The sequence below is a fragment of the Poecilia latipinna genome, unplaced genomic scaffold, assembly GCF_001443285.1.
Source record: "Poecilia latipinna isolate Pla-1442-1.1 unplaced genomic scaffold, P_latipinna-1.0 Scaffold939, whole genome shotgun sequence".
In the NCBI taxonomy this organism is placed as follows: Eukaryota; Metazoa; Chordata; class Actinopteri; order Cyprinodontiformes; family Poeciliidae; genus Poecilia; species Poecilia latipinna.
This window is the reverse complement of record NW_015113555.1, coordinates 140,541-158,862: the sequence shown is the minus strand read 5'-3', so window position 1 is coordinate 158,862 and position 18,322 is coordinate 140,541. Positions and strand designations below refer to the sequence as shown.

General features: G+C 49.0%; 5 protein-coding genes across 12 annotated transcripts; 3 read left to right on the top strand and 2 right to left on the bottom strand.

Moving 5' to 3' along the window:
* ebpl (EBP like) lies at positions 1 to 2,907 on the top strand. Its single transcript, XM_015049297.1, has 4 exons — positions 1 to 816; positions 1,561 to 1,630; positions 1,953 to 2,091; positions 2,502 to 2,907. Exons 1-4 carry the CDS (start codon positions 640 to 642, stop codon positions 2,749 to 2,751), a joined length of 636 nt encoding a protein of 211 aa, XP_014904783.1. The 5' UTR covers positions 1 to 639; the 3' UTR covers positions 2,752 to 2,907.
* On the bottom strand, positions 2,856 to 8,906 carry arl11 (ADP-ribosylation factor-like 11). Of its 2 annotated transcripts, none has more exons than XM_015049299.1 (5): positions 8,840 to 8,906; positions 4,137 to 4,202; positions 3,953 to 4,068; positions 3,706 to 3,883; positions 2,856 to 3,074 (listed from the first exon to the last, which is right to left on the bottom strand). In XM_015049299.1, the coding sequence occupies exons 2-5, from the start codon at positions 4,191 to 4,193 to the stop codon at positions 2,946 to 2,948; spliced, it is 480 nt and encodes a 159-aa protein (XP_014904785.1). In that variant the 5' UTR covers positions 4,194 to 4,202; positions 8,840 to 8,906; the 3' UTR covers positions 2,856 to 2,945. The 2 variants fall into 2 exon arrangements, with proteins under 2 accessions (XP_014904785.1, XP_014904784.1); XM_015049298.1 differs by lacking the exon at positions 8,840 to 8,906 and adding an exon at positions 5,435 to 5,986.
* eef1b2 (eukaryotic translation elongation factor 1 beta 2) lies at positions 6,069 to 8,132 on the top strand. The gene is made up of 7 exons (XM_015049296.1): positions 6,069 to 6,223; positions 6,818 to 6,940; positions 7,013 to 7,142; positions 7,220 to 7,286; positions 7,504 to 7,629; positions 7,862 to 7,929; positions 8,006 to 8,132. Exons 1-7 carry the CDS (start codon positions 6,144 to 6,146, stop codon positions 8,090 to 8,092), a joined length of 681 nt encoding a protein of 226 aa, XP_014904782.1. The 5' UTR covers positions 6,069 to 6,143; the 3' UTR covers positions 8,093 to 8,132.
* On the top strand, positions 8,334 to 12,948 carry zdbf2 (zinc finger, DBF-type containing 2). 6 transcript variants are annotated; one of them, XM_015049280.1, is made up of 11 exons: positions 8,334 to 8,446; positions 9,081 to 9,171; positions 9,240 to 9,296; positions 9,383 to 9,479; positions 9,559 to 9,716; positions 9,796 to 10,069; positions 10,106 to 10,447; positions 10,789 to 10,914; positions 10,978 to 11,315; positions 11,534 to 11,702; positions 11,773 to 12,948. In XM_015049280.1, exons 3-11 carry the CDS (start codon positions 9,253 to 9,255, stop codon positions 12,553 to 12,555), a joined length of 2,331 nt encoding a protein of 776 aa, XP_014904766.1. In that variant the 5' UTR covers positions 8,334 to 8,446; positions 9,081 to 9,171; positions 9,240 to 9,252; the 3' UTR covers positions 12,556 to 12,948. The 6 variants fall into 6 exon arrangements, with proteins under 6 accessions (XP_014904766.1, XP_014904765.1, XP_014904764.1 ...); XM_015049279.1 differs by having other exon boundaries at positions 9,365 to 9,479; positions 9,796 to 10,057; XM_015049278.1 differs by having other exon boundaries at positions 9,365 to 9,479; positions 10,981 to 11,315.
* On the bottom strand, positions 12,722 to 17,215 carry dytn (dystrotelin). 2 transcript variants are annotated; one of them, XM_015049282.1, is made up of 14 exons: positions 16,932 to 17,215; positions 16,688 to 16,762; positions 15,787 to 15,979; positions 15,627 to 15,712; positions 15,465 to 15,544; positions 15,333 to 15,404; positions 15,095 to 15,258; positions 14,900 to 15,011; positions 14,644 to 14,777; positions 14,428 to 14,584; positions 14,316 to 14,362; positions 13,891 to 14,032; positions 13,176 to 13,821; positions 12,722 to 13,051 (listed from the first exon to the last, which is right to left on the bottom strand). In XM_015049282.1, exons 1-14 carry the CDS (start codon positions 16,948 to 16,950, stop codon positions 12,963 to 12,965), a joined length of 2,016 nt encoding a protein of 671 aa, XP_014904768.1. In that variant the 5' UTR covers positions 16,951 to 17,215; the 3' UTR covers positions 12,722 to 12,962. The 2 variants fall into 2 exon arrangements, with proteins under 2 accessions (XP_014904768.1, XP_014904767.1); XM_015049281.1 differs by having other exon boundaries at positions 15,787 to 17,215.
* Positions 17,216 to 18,322: the final 1,107 nt, after the last annotated feature.

Here is an 18,322-nt window from a genome sequence, read left to right as displayed (position 1 = left end):
TTGTGGTGTATGTCTTTAGTTATGCTTATGAGCTCAGTGTAATACAGGCTCCTCTGCTTTGCCTCTCTGAAGCCACCTGCTGATAGATTGTTGTAAATATTGTTACACTTTTTCTGTTCTGTGCTATAAAAGTTTTAACTCTGTAGGTCAGAGGACACGCTTTCCTCACCAGATAATAAACCTGACGGTGCTTTTCACCTTATCAATGCTTGTATAAATTCTTTTTTCCTACAAAACTCTGTAGTCAATAAACTATCACACACACACACATGAGTGTTTCCTGTCTCTGATGTTCTGGAACCAAAAGGGCTGGATAAATGTTGTTGGAATCAGAGGAACATCTATGATCAGCCAGGTAGATCTGAGAGTCTATGTGGAGATACGGTTTTAGTGTGTCTTTGGATCCCGGCCCTCATGTGAGAGAGACAGGAAGTGGGGTGGTCTCTTCAGCAGCCAATGGCAGAACAGGATTGGTGATATCAAACAGAAGGACCAATCAAAGTGAGCGGGACGGTCCAGAGTTGGGTCCAGTCTCTGCACAGTAAGATCAGACGGCCCAACTGAACTGAAGTATTTATGCAGCATACACAGTGTAGTACTGAGTATTTCCTGTGAAGTACGCAGTGCGGTACCGGTACCATGGACTCTGAGGCTCCCCCCACGCTCTCTCTCGTCTCTGTGTTGTCTCTGCTGGGCTGTAGCCTCCAGCTGTTGGTGGCTGCCCTCCTCACACACAGGTATGGTGGGCGGAGCTCCAAGACGGACTGGTGGATCCTGCTGTGGCTGTTCTATGATGTCATCGTCCACCTGACGCTGGTAGGAGGAGTTTCTTCTTGTTTAGCAACTCTCTGCTGTTAGCTCTGAGTGTCTTCTTCACCACGTCAGGAACTGACCTTTAAACTGTCTAAGAATTGTGCTCTTGTATTGTGTTTACCATTCTTTGGGTTCTCTTTGTCTTCCGCCCCAGTACTGTACTTGTGTTGTTCGTTTTGTTTTATGGGTTTCTGAACTGCTTTTGAAGATTTCACTGTTTTCCAGATATTTTGGATTCATTCACACCAACCCTGGTTTAGTCCGCTTTAATCCATCTCTAGTCCATCTGCCTAGAAAGTCCGGTTCATTTTGGGTGGGGGGGGTGAATGGATAATCAAACTCTGGTCCTCCAAACTTCGATCTGCGTTCAGTTGAAAATGCCTATGTGGACGGAAGTAGACCACAGTGCAGGGTATTATGGGTAAATAAAACCAAAACGAATGAGTTAGCCTAGTGCTAGTGGGAGAAAATCTTGTGGATTTTAGCCAAAGAAAATGTATATTGGTCGCTAAAATCTGACCAATATACATTTTTGTATCCATTTGGTGAAGAAGGAAGTTGCCCTCGTGTCTTCTTCAGAAGTTTCTGTGCTGTTCCCTTTAGTGGTTCTTGGTGCAGCGCCCCCACAGGCCAGAAGGCGCCACATTGTTTACCTGGACAGAAACATCTGGACTGACCATCAAATATTAAAACAGCATCTCCTTTGTTGGCTCTTTTGATCTGGCTGACTGTCCCTTTTGTCCTCAGGAGGGTCCGTTTGTTTACATGTCTCTGGTTGGGACAGTGGAGACATCTGAAGGTCCTCTGGCTGAACTCTGTGAGTTTTGTCTTGTACTGCTTTGTATTTCTGTGTCATTCTGTAACTCGCATATACCATTAAAGAGTGTCCTTAATGTTTCTAAACTACACCCATCAACCAATCAGAGAGCTGCCTCTGACTTGAATCCAGACATAAACATTGAAGGCCCTTCATCACCTCTGTCTTACTCCACAGTATCAATTTCCAGAGATGGAAGAGTTCTCATGGAGTACTATTTTACTTTTAAATATGTTTTTTAGTCCTTCAATATACCTGAAAGTTTTGATGCATGGTTTAACGTGTCAGCTCTGATCTGGATAAAATACCTGTCAACATGTAGGGAAGGAATACGGTAAAGCAGACAGTCGCTGGTTGGTTTCTGATCCAAACATCGTCTCCTTGGAGATTCTGACAGTGGTCCTGGACTCTCTGCTAGCTCTGCTGCTGATACATGCAGTGCTCAATGACAAGTACTACAGGTAATGCTACAGTTTCAATAAAGTACAAGATGCACTACCCATACAGCCCAAGTATTACATGTTACAAGGTATAGAATCAAAGTACTGCAGAGTATGCTAATGAAGTACCACAGATATTATTACAGTACATGCAGTGCTGCTAAAACCTGTTAGACTGGTTTTTATTCTTTGGTTTATAAATCAAACTGAGCCCTGAAACATTTCATCAGATTTTACCGCGTTTACATCTCTTCTGTTTACTTTGTCTTTTTCATTCAGTTTTTTATTCTTTAGTGCTTCATGTGGTCAAATGTGGGTCAACCAGATCTTAAATGGGCCGTTAAATCAGTCTGATTCTGATGAAACTGCCACATAATGACCTGTACCAGCTCGTAGTGACGGACATGTACTGATGGTGAAACGTATTTCAGACACTTCCTGCAGATCACTCTGAGTGTGTGTGAGCTGTACGGCGGCTGGATGACCTTCTGTCCTGATTGGCTGCTGGGCAGTCCTCACCTAGACACGTCCAACCCGCTCTACCTGTGGGTCTACCTGGTCTTCTTTAATGGACTCTGGGTCCTGGTCCCGGTTCTGCTGCTGGTCCAGTCCTGGTTGTGTCTCCAGAGTCTTCATGCAGTCAAAGAAGACAGAGCATCGGCGCAGAGGAAGAAGCTGTAGTCAGTGAACCTGTGATTGGGAACCTTTCACTGTTGAGCTCATCGTTTTCTCAGACTGGTGACAGAAATGATTTTGTAGCAGGAAGGAACCAATCATATAGCTGGATCATCACTAAAACTTTTATTAATCTCTATAAATAAAATCTTGAGTTTAAACGTGTCTCCTGTAGATGTGGATCTCCTTTCCCGCTCCTCTCAGCTCCTCTTGATCAGCTTGTTGACCTTCAGGAAGGCCTGTTGCAGACCCAGCCCCTTGGTGGCGCTGCAGGCCTGGATCTCCCACTCTCTGTCTGTGTAACTGTTCAGGTTCAACTTGTTGGACACCTGAGGAGAAGATTAGACTCTTTATTTTCATGGTCTACAGTGGATCCAGTGTCTATCCTTCACTTTGTTGCTTGTTAATTTTGATCTTCAGTCCATTTGTTGTCCTATGATGTTGACTTAAAAGAACAGAGTTCTGGCAGAACCTCCAATATGAAATCAAGGCTATTCTATTTTGTCAAAGAGATGACTTTGATGTCTAGAGAAGATGGGAAGAGCCCAAAGATCCAACATGGTGCTTCCTTATATAGTTCTTGTTCTCTAATGGTTGCCATGGGACCCCAAACGGCTCTTGTCTCATGGATGCTCCCAGTGAACCATAAGGTTCCTGCATCCTACATAACTAACAAGGTAAGGCTGACCACAGAAGGGATCTGAACTGACTCTTTCTCTCATTGACCAATAAGTGTTACATCAAGCTTCCCTCTGTCGCCACCTGCTGCACAGTTTGAGGTAGCGCTACAGGCCAATCTGCTGGGTTTTCTTAGAGGTTTCATTAATTTGAACAATAAACTGAACTTGATTCATTGTTGATTGGGACGTATATGACTGACTTGAATCTGTCTGCCTGATTTATCCTCTTCGTTCTGTTGATGATCAGTTTATTGGTCTGCACCGTCTGAAGTGTCCCTACCTCCCGTATGGTCATGCTGTTGGGCAGATCCTTCTTGTTGGCCAGAACCATCAGAGGAACTCCTCGCAGCTTCTCGTCGCTCAGGATGCCCTTCAGAGCCATCTGCGCCTCTGGAATGCGAGCCGCGTCGGTGCTGTCCACCACGAACACCAGCGCCTTGCACTCGTCCAGGTAGTACCTGCAGGACATCCGTTATCCCTTTGGCCGGTTGCTAGGGAGACACACCTGCTGGGTGTTGTTTACTCACTTCCAGTTGGGTCTCATGCTCTTCTGTCCGCCAATGTCCCACAACGTCAGAGACGACTGCTTGTTCAGCTCCAGTGTTCCCACGTTGAACCCCACGGTCGGCGAGGTGTTGACTGCCTGATAAGGTAAAAGGTTTCATGAGAACACCTGAGGGCTGATGACCCTCACGATATTCTGAGACTCACCTGTCCGGTCAGGATATGGGCCAACAGGGTGGACTTCCCCGCAGAGTCCAGACCCATGATCAACACCTGGACAGAGGAGGACAGGCTTCAGGTTAACACTCAGCTGGTTCTGGTGCTGAAGTCTTCCAGTCTGGATCCCAGAGGAGATTTAGGCTAGAACCAGAACCGAACCAGAACCAGAGGAGTTCCACCTTTCAGGACCATGAGATGGTTTATCAAAGCAGTTACTCTACAAGCTGTCAGGGCTGGACAATGAGTCATTTACAATAAATATCACAATAGACATCTGATCCAGAACCACACAGCATTCTGGGCGATGTAGGCGGAGGAAAGGTTAAAGCTACTTAACCTTTCAAGGCTAGCTAAGCTATGCTGGTGACATCAACAACAAAAAAAATACTCAGTTGAATGTTTTCTTTGTTGGTCCAGAAAATGTTTTTAGTCGATTCTCTGAAATGACTGAAAGAATTTAAGTGAAAAACCTTTGGTGTATTCAGCCAAGTCTGGTTCTGAGTAGACAGTGACTGGATATTTGTGATCTTATCTACTAGGATATTAAAATGAAAGCAGCAAACAAAAACAAAACATGACTAACAAAAGAAAACACTATGTACAAAGCTACAGTTAAGAAGATATAAATTAGTCATTAGAAACCCGCCCTTTAAAAAAAAAAAAAGTGTTTTTATGCTTCGGTTCGTTTGTGGTCAATGGACCTCGCAAAATTACTTCAAGGGCCACAAATGGCCCCTGGGCTGCACTTTGGGCACCTGTGGTCTAAAAGGTCTTTAGGATGAGTTTGTGGTCTGATAGGAACCATGTGGACCATCAAACTCCCTGAAAACCTGAGATGTTCAGAACCTGTGGGTTCCTTTAAAACAGGACTGGAAACATTTCTGGGTCACAGCAGTTCTGGATCAGAACTGGACGAGAAAATGTTCAAAACGTTTGATTCTTTCAGGCCTTGTTTTCTTCTTCTGGTCTTTTCTTTGACATCCTGTAAGGGACAAATGTCCATCTGTCTGGACCTCCTGATGGAGCGGATCCAGAGGTTCTGGTACTCCTGATGGAGCGGATCCAGAGGTTCTGGACAGGCAGTAAGTCCTCCAGGTATGTGGGCTTGTCCCAGAGCTTTGAGGTATTCCTAACTCCTGATCCAAACCAGCAGAGGTGAGTTTACTGGATCCATTTGGTTTATCAAACATCTCCATTTAATGAAACTGGTTCCGGTCCAGCTGATCCAGATGAAGGAGAGAACCGGATCCAATAATCAACCAAAGAGAGGAAAATAAGGGACTCACCTGAGGGCAGGCGGAGCTGCCCTGGCCCATCGCTCTGGAGCTGTAGAATCAGTCTGACTGGATCTCTGACAGCCCTCGGGTGTAGCTGACCCTCTCTGATTATCAGCCTATAGCAGCCCTTGCTGCTGCCCATGTGGCCAATAGGATGGTCTGACTGCATTCCTGTTCAGACACACCTGGCCTGCTGAGGAGTCAGCAACAGGTGAGAGCGGCTGAGCAGGAAGTCATGTGACCATGTTGAAGATGAATATGGAAATCAGGCTGTCAAAGAAAACCTGTTTACCAAAAGTACATCACTGCTGCTTCTTTAATAATCATTACATGAATAGTGGAAGAGTATACCTCATAACATTTAAGCAATATTTGCTTCGCAGTCTTCTCAGGCAGTTCTTCCTTCCACTTAATTTCCCATTGAGTTGGATATTGAGATTGGCCTCCCTCCACACTCGTTTTATGTGAGAGGTTTAAATCATTTTAATGGGTTTTATGTGATATTATAAACTTATTTAGGAGTTTTATTCTCTCTGGAGCCACCAGATTATCTCTATCATAACTGAAACATATTGTAATTTATGGAAGACCCTGCTGGACCCCTGAAGGAGGAGGAGCAGAATCCGCTGAGGAGGAGTCAGAATACTGCCTATATATCCTCCTCCCTCCTCCTCCTCCTTCCTTCTTCCTCCTTCTTCTCTGGTTCTTCAGCTCCATCATGGGCTTCGGTGACCTGAAATCAGCCTCCGGACTCAAAGTCCTCAACGACTTCCTGTCGGACCGCAGCTACATCGAAGGGTGAGTCCAGTAGAACCTGGCAGAACGTCCCGGTAGAAGCTCCTGCAGGGTTCAGCGAGGCTGCCGCCATCTTGGCTCAGCTCGTGGCTAACAGTTAGCTTCAGGTCCGGCGATAAATTGAGCTACACTAGAGCTCCATGAAGCCGGAAGTGTTCATGGTTTTACATAAACATATGAAAGCTGATGGTAGATTAATTGACTTCATAGTTTAGATCAAAATATTTGGTTTATTTGGGTTTAATGTGGCGTACTGTGCTGTCACATGGTGCTAACAGCCTCTCTGCGGCTGCGCAGTGGCTGCTGTAGGTTCTGTAAGCTCATGCTGGACCTAAAGTCGGTTCTAAACTCAGAACCAGAGACATTAGAAACTAGCTTAGGAGTTTTAATATTACTGAGACTACAAATCGGGTCTAGGTCTAGCATCTAAACCTGGTCTGATCTGGCAGGATTCTGGTTCTGGTCCATTCATTCTCCAGTCCAGGTTAACCAAGCCCAAGTGGTCAGGTTTTCGGTCTAGACTCCAATAACAGGGGGAAATGCACCTTTAGAGATCAGCTGAGTCATCTGTAACCATGGTAACCCTGTCCTCCACAGGTTTGTCCCCTCTCAGGCTGATGTGGCGGTCTTTGACGTCCTCTCAGCCCCTCCCCCAGCAGACCTGTGCCATGCCCTGCGGTGGTACAACCACATCAAGTCGTACCAGAGCCAGAAGAACAGGTGAGCCCGCCCCCATCGTCGTCATCCTCGGGTCAGAGTGCACAGGTGTGACCAACGCTTCCTGGCTGTCAGCCTCCCAGGTGTGAAGAGACCTCTGGGGCAGTACGGCCCTCCGGGAGTGGCCGACGCTACCTCAGGCTCTGCCCCTGCCGCCGCCGATGACGATGACGACGACATTGACCTGTTTGGTTCTGACGAGGAGGTGAGGACGTTATGATGTCATGGTGACGTCACAGGGGAGCTCAGGTTTGGTGTTAAACCCTGGTCTTTGTCTGTCAGGAAGACACCGAGGCGACCAAGCTGAAGGAGCAGCGCCTGGCCGAGTACGCCGCCAAGAAAGCAAAAAGTACGTCACTCAACCAATCACAGGACACCTCACCTATCACATGACTGCCCTATAGAGTCAAACTACCTTCCATGTGGCTCTGGATGATGAGTAACCAATCACCATCTTTCGGCTGACTGCCTGATGGACAGCTGTTTTTACCTGACGAGTCTCCACCAATCAGAGCAGCATGGTGGGGTTTCCTTGGCAACTGACTTCTACTTCTGTCTCCTACTAGAGCCCGCCCTCATCGCTAAATCATCGCTCCTATTGGACGTGAAGCCATGGGACGATGAGACGGACATGGCCAAGCTGGAGGAGTGTGTCCGCAGCATCGAGATGGACGGGCTGGTCTGGGGACAATGTAAGAGGACCGCACACAGTACTGGGACCAGTACCTGTAACACAGTATCACACAGTACCCCAGACTAGGTGTAGCTGCTCTGCACAGCTGATGATCCATCTCACCATCTTTCGGCTGAAGACTGATGGACACTCTTTGATCTGACCGCTGCAGAAACTGATCACATTCATCCATTAAACATTAAACAGTTTTATTGACGGGTAATAACCAACCCATGGTGTGATCTGTGCAGCCAAGCTGGTCCCAGTAGGCTACGGCATCAAGAAGCTCCAGATCAGCTGCGTGGTGGAGGATGACAAGGTGAGATGCTTAAAGAGCGACTCCTGGTTGGTTCTGAGTGTCTGCCAGGGGTCTGACTGAGTGTTTCCTGTTGCAGGTGGGCACAGACATCCTGGAGGAGAAGATCACAGCCTTCGAGGACTTCGTGCAGTCCATGGATGTAGCAGCTTTCAATAAGATCTGAGTTAATCATGTTTAATAAAAAGCACTTGGCATAAAACAAACAGCTGTTGAGTCTTTAATCTCAGGGGAAATGTTTAGTCCAGCTTTAAAGTTAAAACGATGATGGTTGAAACACTTAAATTTATAAAACCTGAATTTCTCCAGGTTAATCTGAATGATGAGGTGAATTTATCACCTTAAAATCGCGTGTATGAGGCTGCAGTTCCTCTATGTGGCCGCTAGCGGCGACACAGTTTAAAGATCTCTTCCACATGGAGCAGAAGAAGACTGGACCGGAAACTAAACAGCAGTGGAGTAGCGCTCGGCGGAAGAAGATAAATAATCCGTAAAAACAGCAACCAGCGACCTGCTGCAGGTAAAAGAACCCGACAGTCAGTCGTTCTAGGCGGCAGTGACGGGACCGGACCGCCGCTGACGAGTTCCGTGCTGCCGTTAAGCTCAGGAGTTAATCGGCTAACAACATAGCTAACCGGAAGCTGACCGCTGTGACACGTCAGCAGCGCTGTTGCCATGGTTAAAGACGACCCGATTTAATCCCTATTTGCACCCAGAATACGGAACCGAGACTTTAATTGACTAAACATGGGTTACTATTTTAGCAAGAAGTGCAAGCCGATTGGTTAGAAATACATGAAGCTAAACTGTGATTGGTTAGAGTGAAATCAGCTGGCGTACAATTGGTCAACAGCGAGGAGAGCGGTGCTTTGATTGGATTAGAGTTAGACAGGTAACTGAAAACTATCATTACCGGCAGGTGTTAATCCAGGCTGAATAATCCATGTTACCATGGTTATGTGTATCAATACCGGGTCCAGTACTGAGCTCTTTTAGGAGGTAACTGTTCTGTTGAAGATCAGGCTCCACCAGAATAGTTCTGATGGGTTTGACGTGACGCTGGGTGAGGTTTACCTGAGTCTAAACACACTTCTGAGCATGTGCAGAGGCAGCATCACCATAGCAACCAGTGTGGCTGTCTGCTTCCCTTTCAGGCTCATGGACTCTGGAGCTCCCGCCTCGTTGCCGTTAGTTACAGCATGGAGCGCTCTGATTGGACAGACCCTCTGACTGCACCGCCTCCAGGTGAGTTGTCTTGTGTGGATGTGTGTGTTCACCATGTGCAGGTGTGTTATTAGCTGTATGTGTTCCAGGTGTGCCATCAGGATGTCCGATGAAGGTAACCAGAAGGAGGCGGAGCCTCCCAGCAGGTAAGCTTACCTGCTGGCAGACATCAATAAAGACATCAGAGACAGTCATCAATAAAGGTAAGCTATAGGTGTTCTCTGTCTGGCAGGATGTTGGAGGAGCCAGAGCCCGGTCCATCCAGGTGTGAGCCCAGCAGGCAGGGTTACTGTGGTTACTGCAGAGTCCTCTACACCAGCCTGGACCAGGTACAGGAACACCTGAGTTTAGACTGAGTCTGGTGTCACTCAGGCTCCTGATGACATCATCACCATGTGTCCCACACAGCACCTGTCCAGCCTCAGACACCTGGATTCCGTCCGGGCGTCCGCCAAAGGCTCCGCCGCCGTGTCCGTCACCAGGGGCAACCAGAGCAGGCTGACGCTGCTGGAGCGCTTCCTGCGGGACGTCCAGGAGCACCACCCTCATCGCTACGACGATGCCAGGTGAGCAAAATAAACACACCTACACTAACGCAACAGCCCAGCTGTTGCTATGGGTAACCTGTCCGTCTGCGTCTACCAGGCCGTCCCACGCTGACCTCCCATCTGTCTCCGCACCCCCGCTACCGAAGGCGGAGCTTGATGAACTCTGTTCCTCTGACGGAGACGGACAGTCACTAGGCACTCGAGAACACCTGCCCAGCTCTGATGACGCTTCCTGTCAGCCAGCCAATCAGGAGACAGAACACAGCTTCCACAGCCAATCAGGCGACCAGGACGAAGGACGAGCATCTTCTCCGCCCTGTTGCACAAACACTCCACCCTCTCAACAACAAGCCCCGCCCACTCAGCCCCAGGCACCGCCCCCTCAGTCTCCACCTCTTCAGCATCAGACTCCGCCCCCTCAGCCTCAGGCTCCGCCCTCTGTCCACAGAAAAGCCCACAGGAAGACCAACCGGAGGAAACTCAGTGACTCTTCATCATCCACTCAGGCCCCCAGGGGCCTGAGTGGCAATCAGCTGGACCTGATTGCCAGCCAAAGGGTCCAGGCCCCTGCAGAGGCAAAGGTCCAAACTTCATCAGGACCAAGGGCCCGGTTCTGCTCAGACTTGAAGCCCCTGAAGCCCCAGAGGTCCCAGAGGCCCTTTGTGAGTTGGCAGAAGGAGAGGAGAGCGGTCCAGAAGGCGGAGGCGTTTTCCACCCACAGCGACCCGGTGGAGCAGACCATTGAAGAGGTCGGTGGTTCACCCAGGGTTTTTCACAGTGGGGGCCTCTGGGGGGCACTAGAGAGGTGGAAGGAAGGTCATGGAAACAATTGAACAATGTAGAAAAAATGAAATACAATAAATGTAATTTTTAAAAAATATAAATAACTGAACATCAGATGAATAAAGTAATTTCCACCCAGGTGTGAGGCAGCATTTATGCTAAATGAATAATGAATAAAACTGAAAACCTATTAAAATGTTTCTTTCATGTTTTGGAGCATCTTCTGTGGGTGTGCAGACCTGGGGTTAACCAGCCAATCAGAGGCAGAGCTGATGTCACCTGACCTGTCCCCTCTGAACCCTCCCAGGTGATCCAGATGTGCTGCTACAGCATCACTTCAGCTCACCACCAGCAGGAGGAGACAGAGAGCCTCCATCTCAGCCTTCCTGTCTCCGTGGAAACGCAGAGTGAGGATTGGGACACACCTGTACAGGTATGTATCGGGGGTTTGGAGGGCGGTTCTGTTTCTCCAGGTTCTGACTGTGATTCTGCTCAGCAGGTGGTTTTAAAGAGACCTCACCTACCTGTCCAGGTGAGCCAGACAGAGGGGCGGGACCTGGGCCGCCTCATGGACGTCCAGGTGGACATGGAAGACCAGGTGTACTCCAGCCAGCTGGACTGCGCCCTGCTGGGCGGGGCGGGCCAGCAGGACCAGGGCTTCTGGGACGTCCCCATAGAGGACGTTCTGCCAGTCCCACAGCATATTCCAGAATCCTTCAGGGGGAAGACCTGGACCCAGATTGAGGAGGAGGACGAGGCCCGCGTGGAGAGGCTGGTCCAGCAGTTCAGACGGGGCAGATTCATCTGCTACTTCGACACAGAGTCGCTGGCCAGGTAACAACACCTGCTCACCTGTTCAACTGCTAACTCACCTGATCAAAGGTGAACATCTTTACATCCATTCCTAGTTGTTAGCTTTCTGGTTCACCTGTCTAAACATGTAATCAGACAGGACGTTTCATCTGGAGCAGTTCATTAGTCTGATATACACAGGTAGTCATCTCAGGTGTTCTCAGGTGATGATTTAACCTCAGGTGATCTGTTTCTTTCAGGTTTGGCAGGCGGAGGAGGAAGGAGGCCCCTGAAGCCCAGGAGGCGGAGCCAGACACAGGTGTGCTGCCCTTGGTGGACCAGGATGATAATGATGACTCTGGTTGTGTGAGGATGAGGATGAGGAAGAGGAGGCGGAGGCGGAGCTTCAGAGTGGCGTCCAGATGTCAGGTGAGCAGGACGGGTTGGGTCAAATTTTCTCTCTTGGAAACAAACGTCTCACCTGGTTTTGTCCTCCCAGGTGGTTAAAGTGAGTCACGGCACTCAGACGCTACGATTGGTTATCCCGACTGTCCATCAGCTGTCCTCAGAGGCTCCACCCACCAGCCACCCTGCAGCCAATGAGAGAACCCCTGAGTCCCAGGCGTGGCATTCGCTGCCAGCGTGTTACTCCAGCATCGTTACTCCTGTCCAGCCCCGCACCTCGCTGGTCTACCTGCTCTGCTCCCCGTCCTGCTCTGCTGGCGCCCCGCCTGCAGGCTCCGCCCCCAAGCGCTGCAGAAGGAGGCGGAGGCCTGTTGACCTACAGAGGCTAAAGGTCAAATACAAAAGACTTCCTGTTAAGTTCTACGAGCCAGGGACCAATCAGATCCTCAGAAACCCTCCACAGGCATTACTGAGACCCAGAGGCCCCGCCCCCTCTGGCCAGCCGCCGCCGTGCGTCCGTCAGCTGTTCCGGAGTCTGAGTCCTGACCTCAACATGGACCGCCGGCCGGGGGAGGGGCCTAAAGGCGACGCGGCCCTGATGAGCGCGCTCAGTGCAGACTCTGGGACAGAGACCGTCAGGAGGACAGGAAGGGTTCCTCAGACTCCGCCCACCGGGAGAGAGAGGGGCAGCAGGCCACGACCCCCACCCTCCCAACGGAGGACCAGGATTCAAGCCCCGCCCCCTCCGCCCAGGAGGGAGGGGCTTCGACGAGCAGCGCCCAGCAGGAAGCTCCTCAGCTCCACAGGCCACGCCCTCCCGGCCCCCCGCAGAGGGCGGAGCCAGAGAAGGCGCGGCTGTGAGAGGGGGGGCAGGTAGCATGACGGACTGGAGCCACAAGGACACCGCTACACCTGTCCCAGCTCACCTGGGCAGGTGTAGACATTCACCAGGTGTTAATCTGACACTAATGAAAACTCCACTGTGCAATAAGAAGTTAGATCATTTCCTCTTTGGTGTAAAAAATGGCTGACAAAATAAATTATTTTCTTTATGGATAATCTGTTTTAATAATTTTGTAGGTAAAGAACGTTTTTACAAATGGAAACCAGTACAGCTACATGTTTGTTGCCATGGAGACATACTTATTGACATCATTGTTTACTGTTCAGCGTTCGGCAGCTCTGTGTCTCCATACTGTTTAACAGGTGGCCATGTTTTTACCTTTTCTACCTGCGTGTTTAAATATTGGTCCAGAATAAAATTTTTCTACGAGCCACGCCTGCTCAGTTTGTCCTCACAGCGTCCACCAGGCGGGACACCGCATCCCCTACCTGCTCCGCTGCTGCCGCTAGCTCCGCCCTCACGCTCTCACCTGGAAGCAGACAAACAGAAGCTGTTCTTTCTGTTTGGGACAGGGAACACCTGGCAGGTGAGACAGGTGGTCCACCTGTTTGTCTGTCTCACCTGTGTGATTTATCTGTCCATTTATGTCTCACCTGTGTTTCTGTCTCTCATCCCGTCCATCTCCGTCTTCAGTCTGTCCACAGTCTGCTGCAGTAAGATTTCAGGACTACAAGTCCCAGGATCCTCTGCATCAGACAGAGAGGCGACATTTGTTTGTAGCCCCTCCTCCTCTTGGTCTGCCTGTCGTCCTATTGACTGACAATCCTTTAGTGTTTCCCGTCGTCCTATTGGCTCACAGTCCTCTGGCGTTTCCTGTCGTCCTATTGGCTGACAGTCCTTTAGTGTTTCCTGTCGTCCTATTGACTGACAATCCTTTAGTGTTTCCTGTCGTCCTATTGGCTGACAGTCCTCTGGCGTTTCCTGTCGTCCTATTGGCTGACAATCCTTTAGTGTTTCCTGTCGTCCTATTGGCTCACAGTCCTCTGGCGTTTCCTGTCGTCCTATTGGCTGACAGTCCTTTAGCGTTTTCTCCTCATGTTCATCATGTGACAGAGTGGATTTGCGTGGAATTGTGAGAGATGGAGTTTGAGGCTCCTTCAGGCTCCATTCATCCCCGTCCTTCATCAGCTCCTCCTCTTCCTCATCGTCGGTTGGCGGGTCAGAGGTCGGCGTGGCGGTTCCTCCCTCAGTGTGATCCGTGTTGTTGGCGTGTTGTTGAGCCTCCATCTTTCTCAGAGCCTGATGTAGAAGAACCAAACAAATAAACTACAGCTCCCATGATGCACCTGTCCCCCAGCTGCCAGCTACCTGGTTGAGCATGTCCTGCAGCCTTTCGTTGTGCTGCCTCATCGTTGCCATGGTGACCTCCATCTCAGAGCAGCGGTCCTCCAGGATGCCCTGCTCTGATTGGACAGTGAGGCGCCACGCCCCGAGCTGCTGCTCCAGCAGCCTGTGGGATCAGTTCAAACCAGTTAGACCAGTGGTGCCCAAAGTGGGTTCTCGAGGGCCGGCATCCTGCATGTTTTAGTTCTCTCCCTGGTTTAACACACCTGGATCAAATGATGGCTTGTTAGAAGCCCTAAGAGGAACATTGACAAGCTGGAAAGGTTGTTACTACAACCAGGGAGAGAACTAAAACGTGCAGGATGCCGGCCCTCGAGGACCCACTTTGGGCACCCCTGAGTTAGATCCTGGTACAGACCATACTGGGATGGTGCTGGTTCCAGCCTCACCACTTATCTCTCTTCAGGTTTCTGACTTCAGTCAGCAGCGCCGCCCCCTGCAGGAGGAGATGCGACATTACACTGCCTGAGAACGCCTGATGCTCACCTGGAGCTCCCTCACCTGCTGGGGGGGCAGAGCCTCATACGTCTGCAGAGACTTGGACGAAGTATGAGGAGGAGATGCCTGCACCGCGGCGTCCCGGGCCTCCTCTTCATCAAAAGAGGAAGAGCGTGCTGAGGCGGCCAATGGCGTCGCAGCATCAGAGGTGGGCGGAGCTCTGCAGGCAGAACGTTTCAACACAGGACTGCACAGGTTTACCCTGCAGCGCTCTCTCACCTGTTCTGGGTCTCTGCTGGCTCCGCCCAAGTCAAGACGCTTGTCCTATCAGTTTCTCTGTGAGTGTTTCGTCGTGGCAACAGGGCGTGACGAGCATTATGCATCAAGGAGGACAGAGATTCTCTCCAGGTGGGCTGATTACACAAACACAGAAACAAAGGTGGATCGCTTTAACTGTGCCTGAATGACCTCACCTGACTGGCCTGACCTGACTGACCTCACCTGTCTGACTTCACCTGACCTCACCTAACCTCACCTGAGTGCAGAACTCGACCACTGGGTGGTGTGTTTTGTGCTTCCTGGTCTGCCGGCCATTCAGGAAGCAGTCCTGACACACCTGGACGTTCACACACTTCCTGCAGCGATACCTGAGCACAGACACACAGCGGGTCTGGACACGTCTCACCTGAGTGACTCTCAGTCCTCACCTGGTCCAGCTGATCAAACTCACCTGAGCCCGGCGATGGGGAAGGCCTTACAGGTGTGGCAGCGGACGGCGTGGCTCACCTTCTGACTGGCAGACAGTCTGTAGAGAGTCGGTAACCATAGCAACAGCCGGGGCTCGCTCTTCAGCCACGAGAGGAGATGTGATTGGCTGACAGCTGGAGCCCCGCCCTGCAGATAGGAGGGGTCAGGTGAGGTCAGGTGAGGTCAGGATCACCTGCAGCAGAGCGTTAGTGTGTCCTCACCTGGTTAAAACAGGAAGTGACCGCTGTCTCCACGCTGCCGAACACTTCCTGCTCCTGGACCGCCACAGGAACCTGAACACTCAGTGGTCAGAGAGCTGGAGCACTGAGGCATGATGGGAAATGTAGTCCTACCTTGCTGAGGTCCTGCAGCAGAGAGCTGAGTCCAGACCTGGTGACGGATCCGGAGCCGTCCCCTGACAGACGAACCAGACCTGCAGGACAGAGCCAGAACCATCCGGGTCCATTTGGTTCTAGATGGTTCTGGTTCTCATCAGTACACTGGTAGATACTCACTCCTGTATTTGGCCAGCACGCTGTCCGCAGACAGAGCGACCAGAGCGGTCTGCAGAGACCGGGCCGACACCTGACCGGTCCCCTCTCTGAAACACAGCAGGTCCAGAATCAGCCAAGTCGTCTAGAAATCAGAACCGGACCTGGAGCCGATCAAACGGACCGATCAAACAGCCTGAACAGCAGACTGCCGGTCTCCTCTGATGCCGCAGCAGTCACTTCCTGGGACGCGCAATTAAACATCCTGTTGAGAACCTCGGCCACGCTTTCCCTGTTCAACATGGCGTCACTTCTGGGATTAGCCCCGCCCACCAGCTGGAAGGCTGCTGCGATGTGCTGAATGAAGATGGCGTCCACTGGAACGAAAAGACAGGTCACAAGGTCAACTGATCCATTAATATGAACTGATTCATTCAGTGATTCATTCATATGAACTGATTCATTAAAATGAACTGATTCATTCAGTGATTCATTAATATGAACTGATTCATTCATATGAACTGATTCATTCAGTGATTTATTATGAGCTGATTCACTCAGTGATTCATTAATATGAACTGATTCACTCCGCGATTCATTAATATGAACTGATTCACTCAGCGATTCATTAATTTGAACTGATTCATTCAGCGATTCATTAATATGAACTGATTCATTCAGTGATTCAATTAATATGAATCAATTCATTCAGTGATTCATTAAACTGAACCAATTCATTCACTGAGTCATTAATATGAATCAGTACATGATATGAACTGATTCATTTAGTTCATTAAAGGTGAACTAAACATGTTTAATGATTAACTGTCACTAAGTCCTGATGATGTGAATTAATGGAACCTTGAAGACTGAATCATTGAACTGAATCACTGAACCTGTTCGTTCCTCATGAACCAGTCACTTCAGAGTGAACTGTCCCAAATCAGCAAAGTGAATCGGTTCTGGTTATAATGAAAAAGTTCATTCATGACCTGAACACAGTCAGTTTAGGAACTGGTTTAGCTGAACTGGACTGCTGGTGAACTGGTGCAGAGCTGAACTGGGAAGGAACCAGTGAGTCTTACTGTGGCAGAACCTCTGCAGAGACCGGACCTTCATGGCGGTTCTGTAGACGGACAGACGGGCCTCAGTCATGGGTTCTGTTCAGAGAGCAACAAAAGAACTGTTCATATTGGAACTGACTGACTGGACCAATGACATCAGCAGGTCCAGGTTCGGCGGCCAGATGAGGTTCAAGGTTCAGACCAGAACCAGAACCAGAACCCCCGTCTGAACCTTCCTGGTTCTGAACAACAGAACTGATCTCACCTGTGCGGCTCGGATCCATGGAGATCCGCCGGTGGATTCCTTAGATCCTCCACAGAGAGTCAAACTCCGGGACTCACTCTACAGAACCAGAACCTGCTGGGTTGGTTCTGATCCACTTACCAGAACAGGAGCTGGATCCGCTTTCTTCTGGAGAGACGGAACAACAGAGGCTGATGGAGGAATGAGATAAAATCTGGGTTATTCTGACCTGAACCCAAGAAACCAGAACCAGAACTGGACCAGAATCAGAGCTGAACCAGACCAGGATCAGACCAGAACCAGACCTGGACCTTCCTTCATCAGGAGCTGCTGCTCATCAATGATGAATGAAGGTGTTACATTACATGGCTGCCGTTTCCCACCTGCTGCCCGACAGCCAATCAGCAGCCAGCAGCGCCGACCAATCAGAAGTTGGGAACTGGAGACTTCTGAGTCCAGACAGGTAAATTCAGACAGAGCTTCAGTTTGACTCTGACCACCAGAGGACGCCAACACAGGAGTACATGTCCAACAAAAGACTCAGAAATTTTGAGATTAATCCTAAAAAACTGAACAACTGAACAACAATAAAAAACAAGGAGTTTATTTATTATTTCACTTGTAAATTGGGAAAAATATCTTTTAAATAATCTGCCAGTGGAACTGTAACTTTTCCATCAATATTAATGATTTATTGACTTAATCTGCTCTTATATTTTGCTCAATCGCAGGGCCGTGCAGAGACCACTAAAGGGGCAGGTGCTCAAAAATAAAAAAGTGCTCATCTAACTGCATTTTAGGACAGAATATTAACAAAGCCACTCAGCTTTCAGAGTTTAATAAACAATGATAAATTACAAAACTGTGAGATATGCAATCAAAGCTAAGGAAAATCTCTATATAGAGCATACAACTATGCATATGTAAGATATTTTATTAGTAATTTCTTTCTGCAGGTCTATTTGGTCTATTTTGTTATAGGAAAGTACTGCAATATCCAAACCTGCAATTTAGCAAGATATGTAAATCAGAGCTAGACCACCAGACATATTTTGTCTTTACAGAATTACACTATTAAAAATATAAACAATTTTAGTGTACTGTAATCTATAAAAAACAGCTGCCTGTTTGCTACACTTGCAGTGCAGATGAAGACGGTCGATTCAGGGAAGCAGAGCTGCACCAAACTTTATCGTGGAACTGCAGTTTTTTTTTTCTGCAGAAAAAAAAAACACAAAAGCAAATATTGAACTGATAATACATGTTACCATGAGAAAAGCCTACTGAGTTTTGCTTAAAAAAACTTTTTAAAAACCTTAAAATCACACATTTTTGTCTCATGAAGTGAAGGAATTATTTGCAAAACAAGCTTATTTGCACATGTCAGAAATGTTTTCTTGGTATTCTAAGTT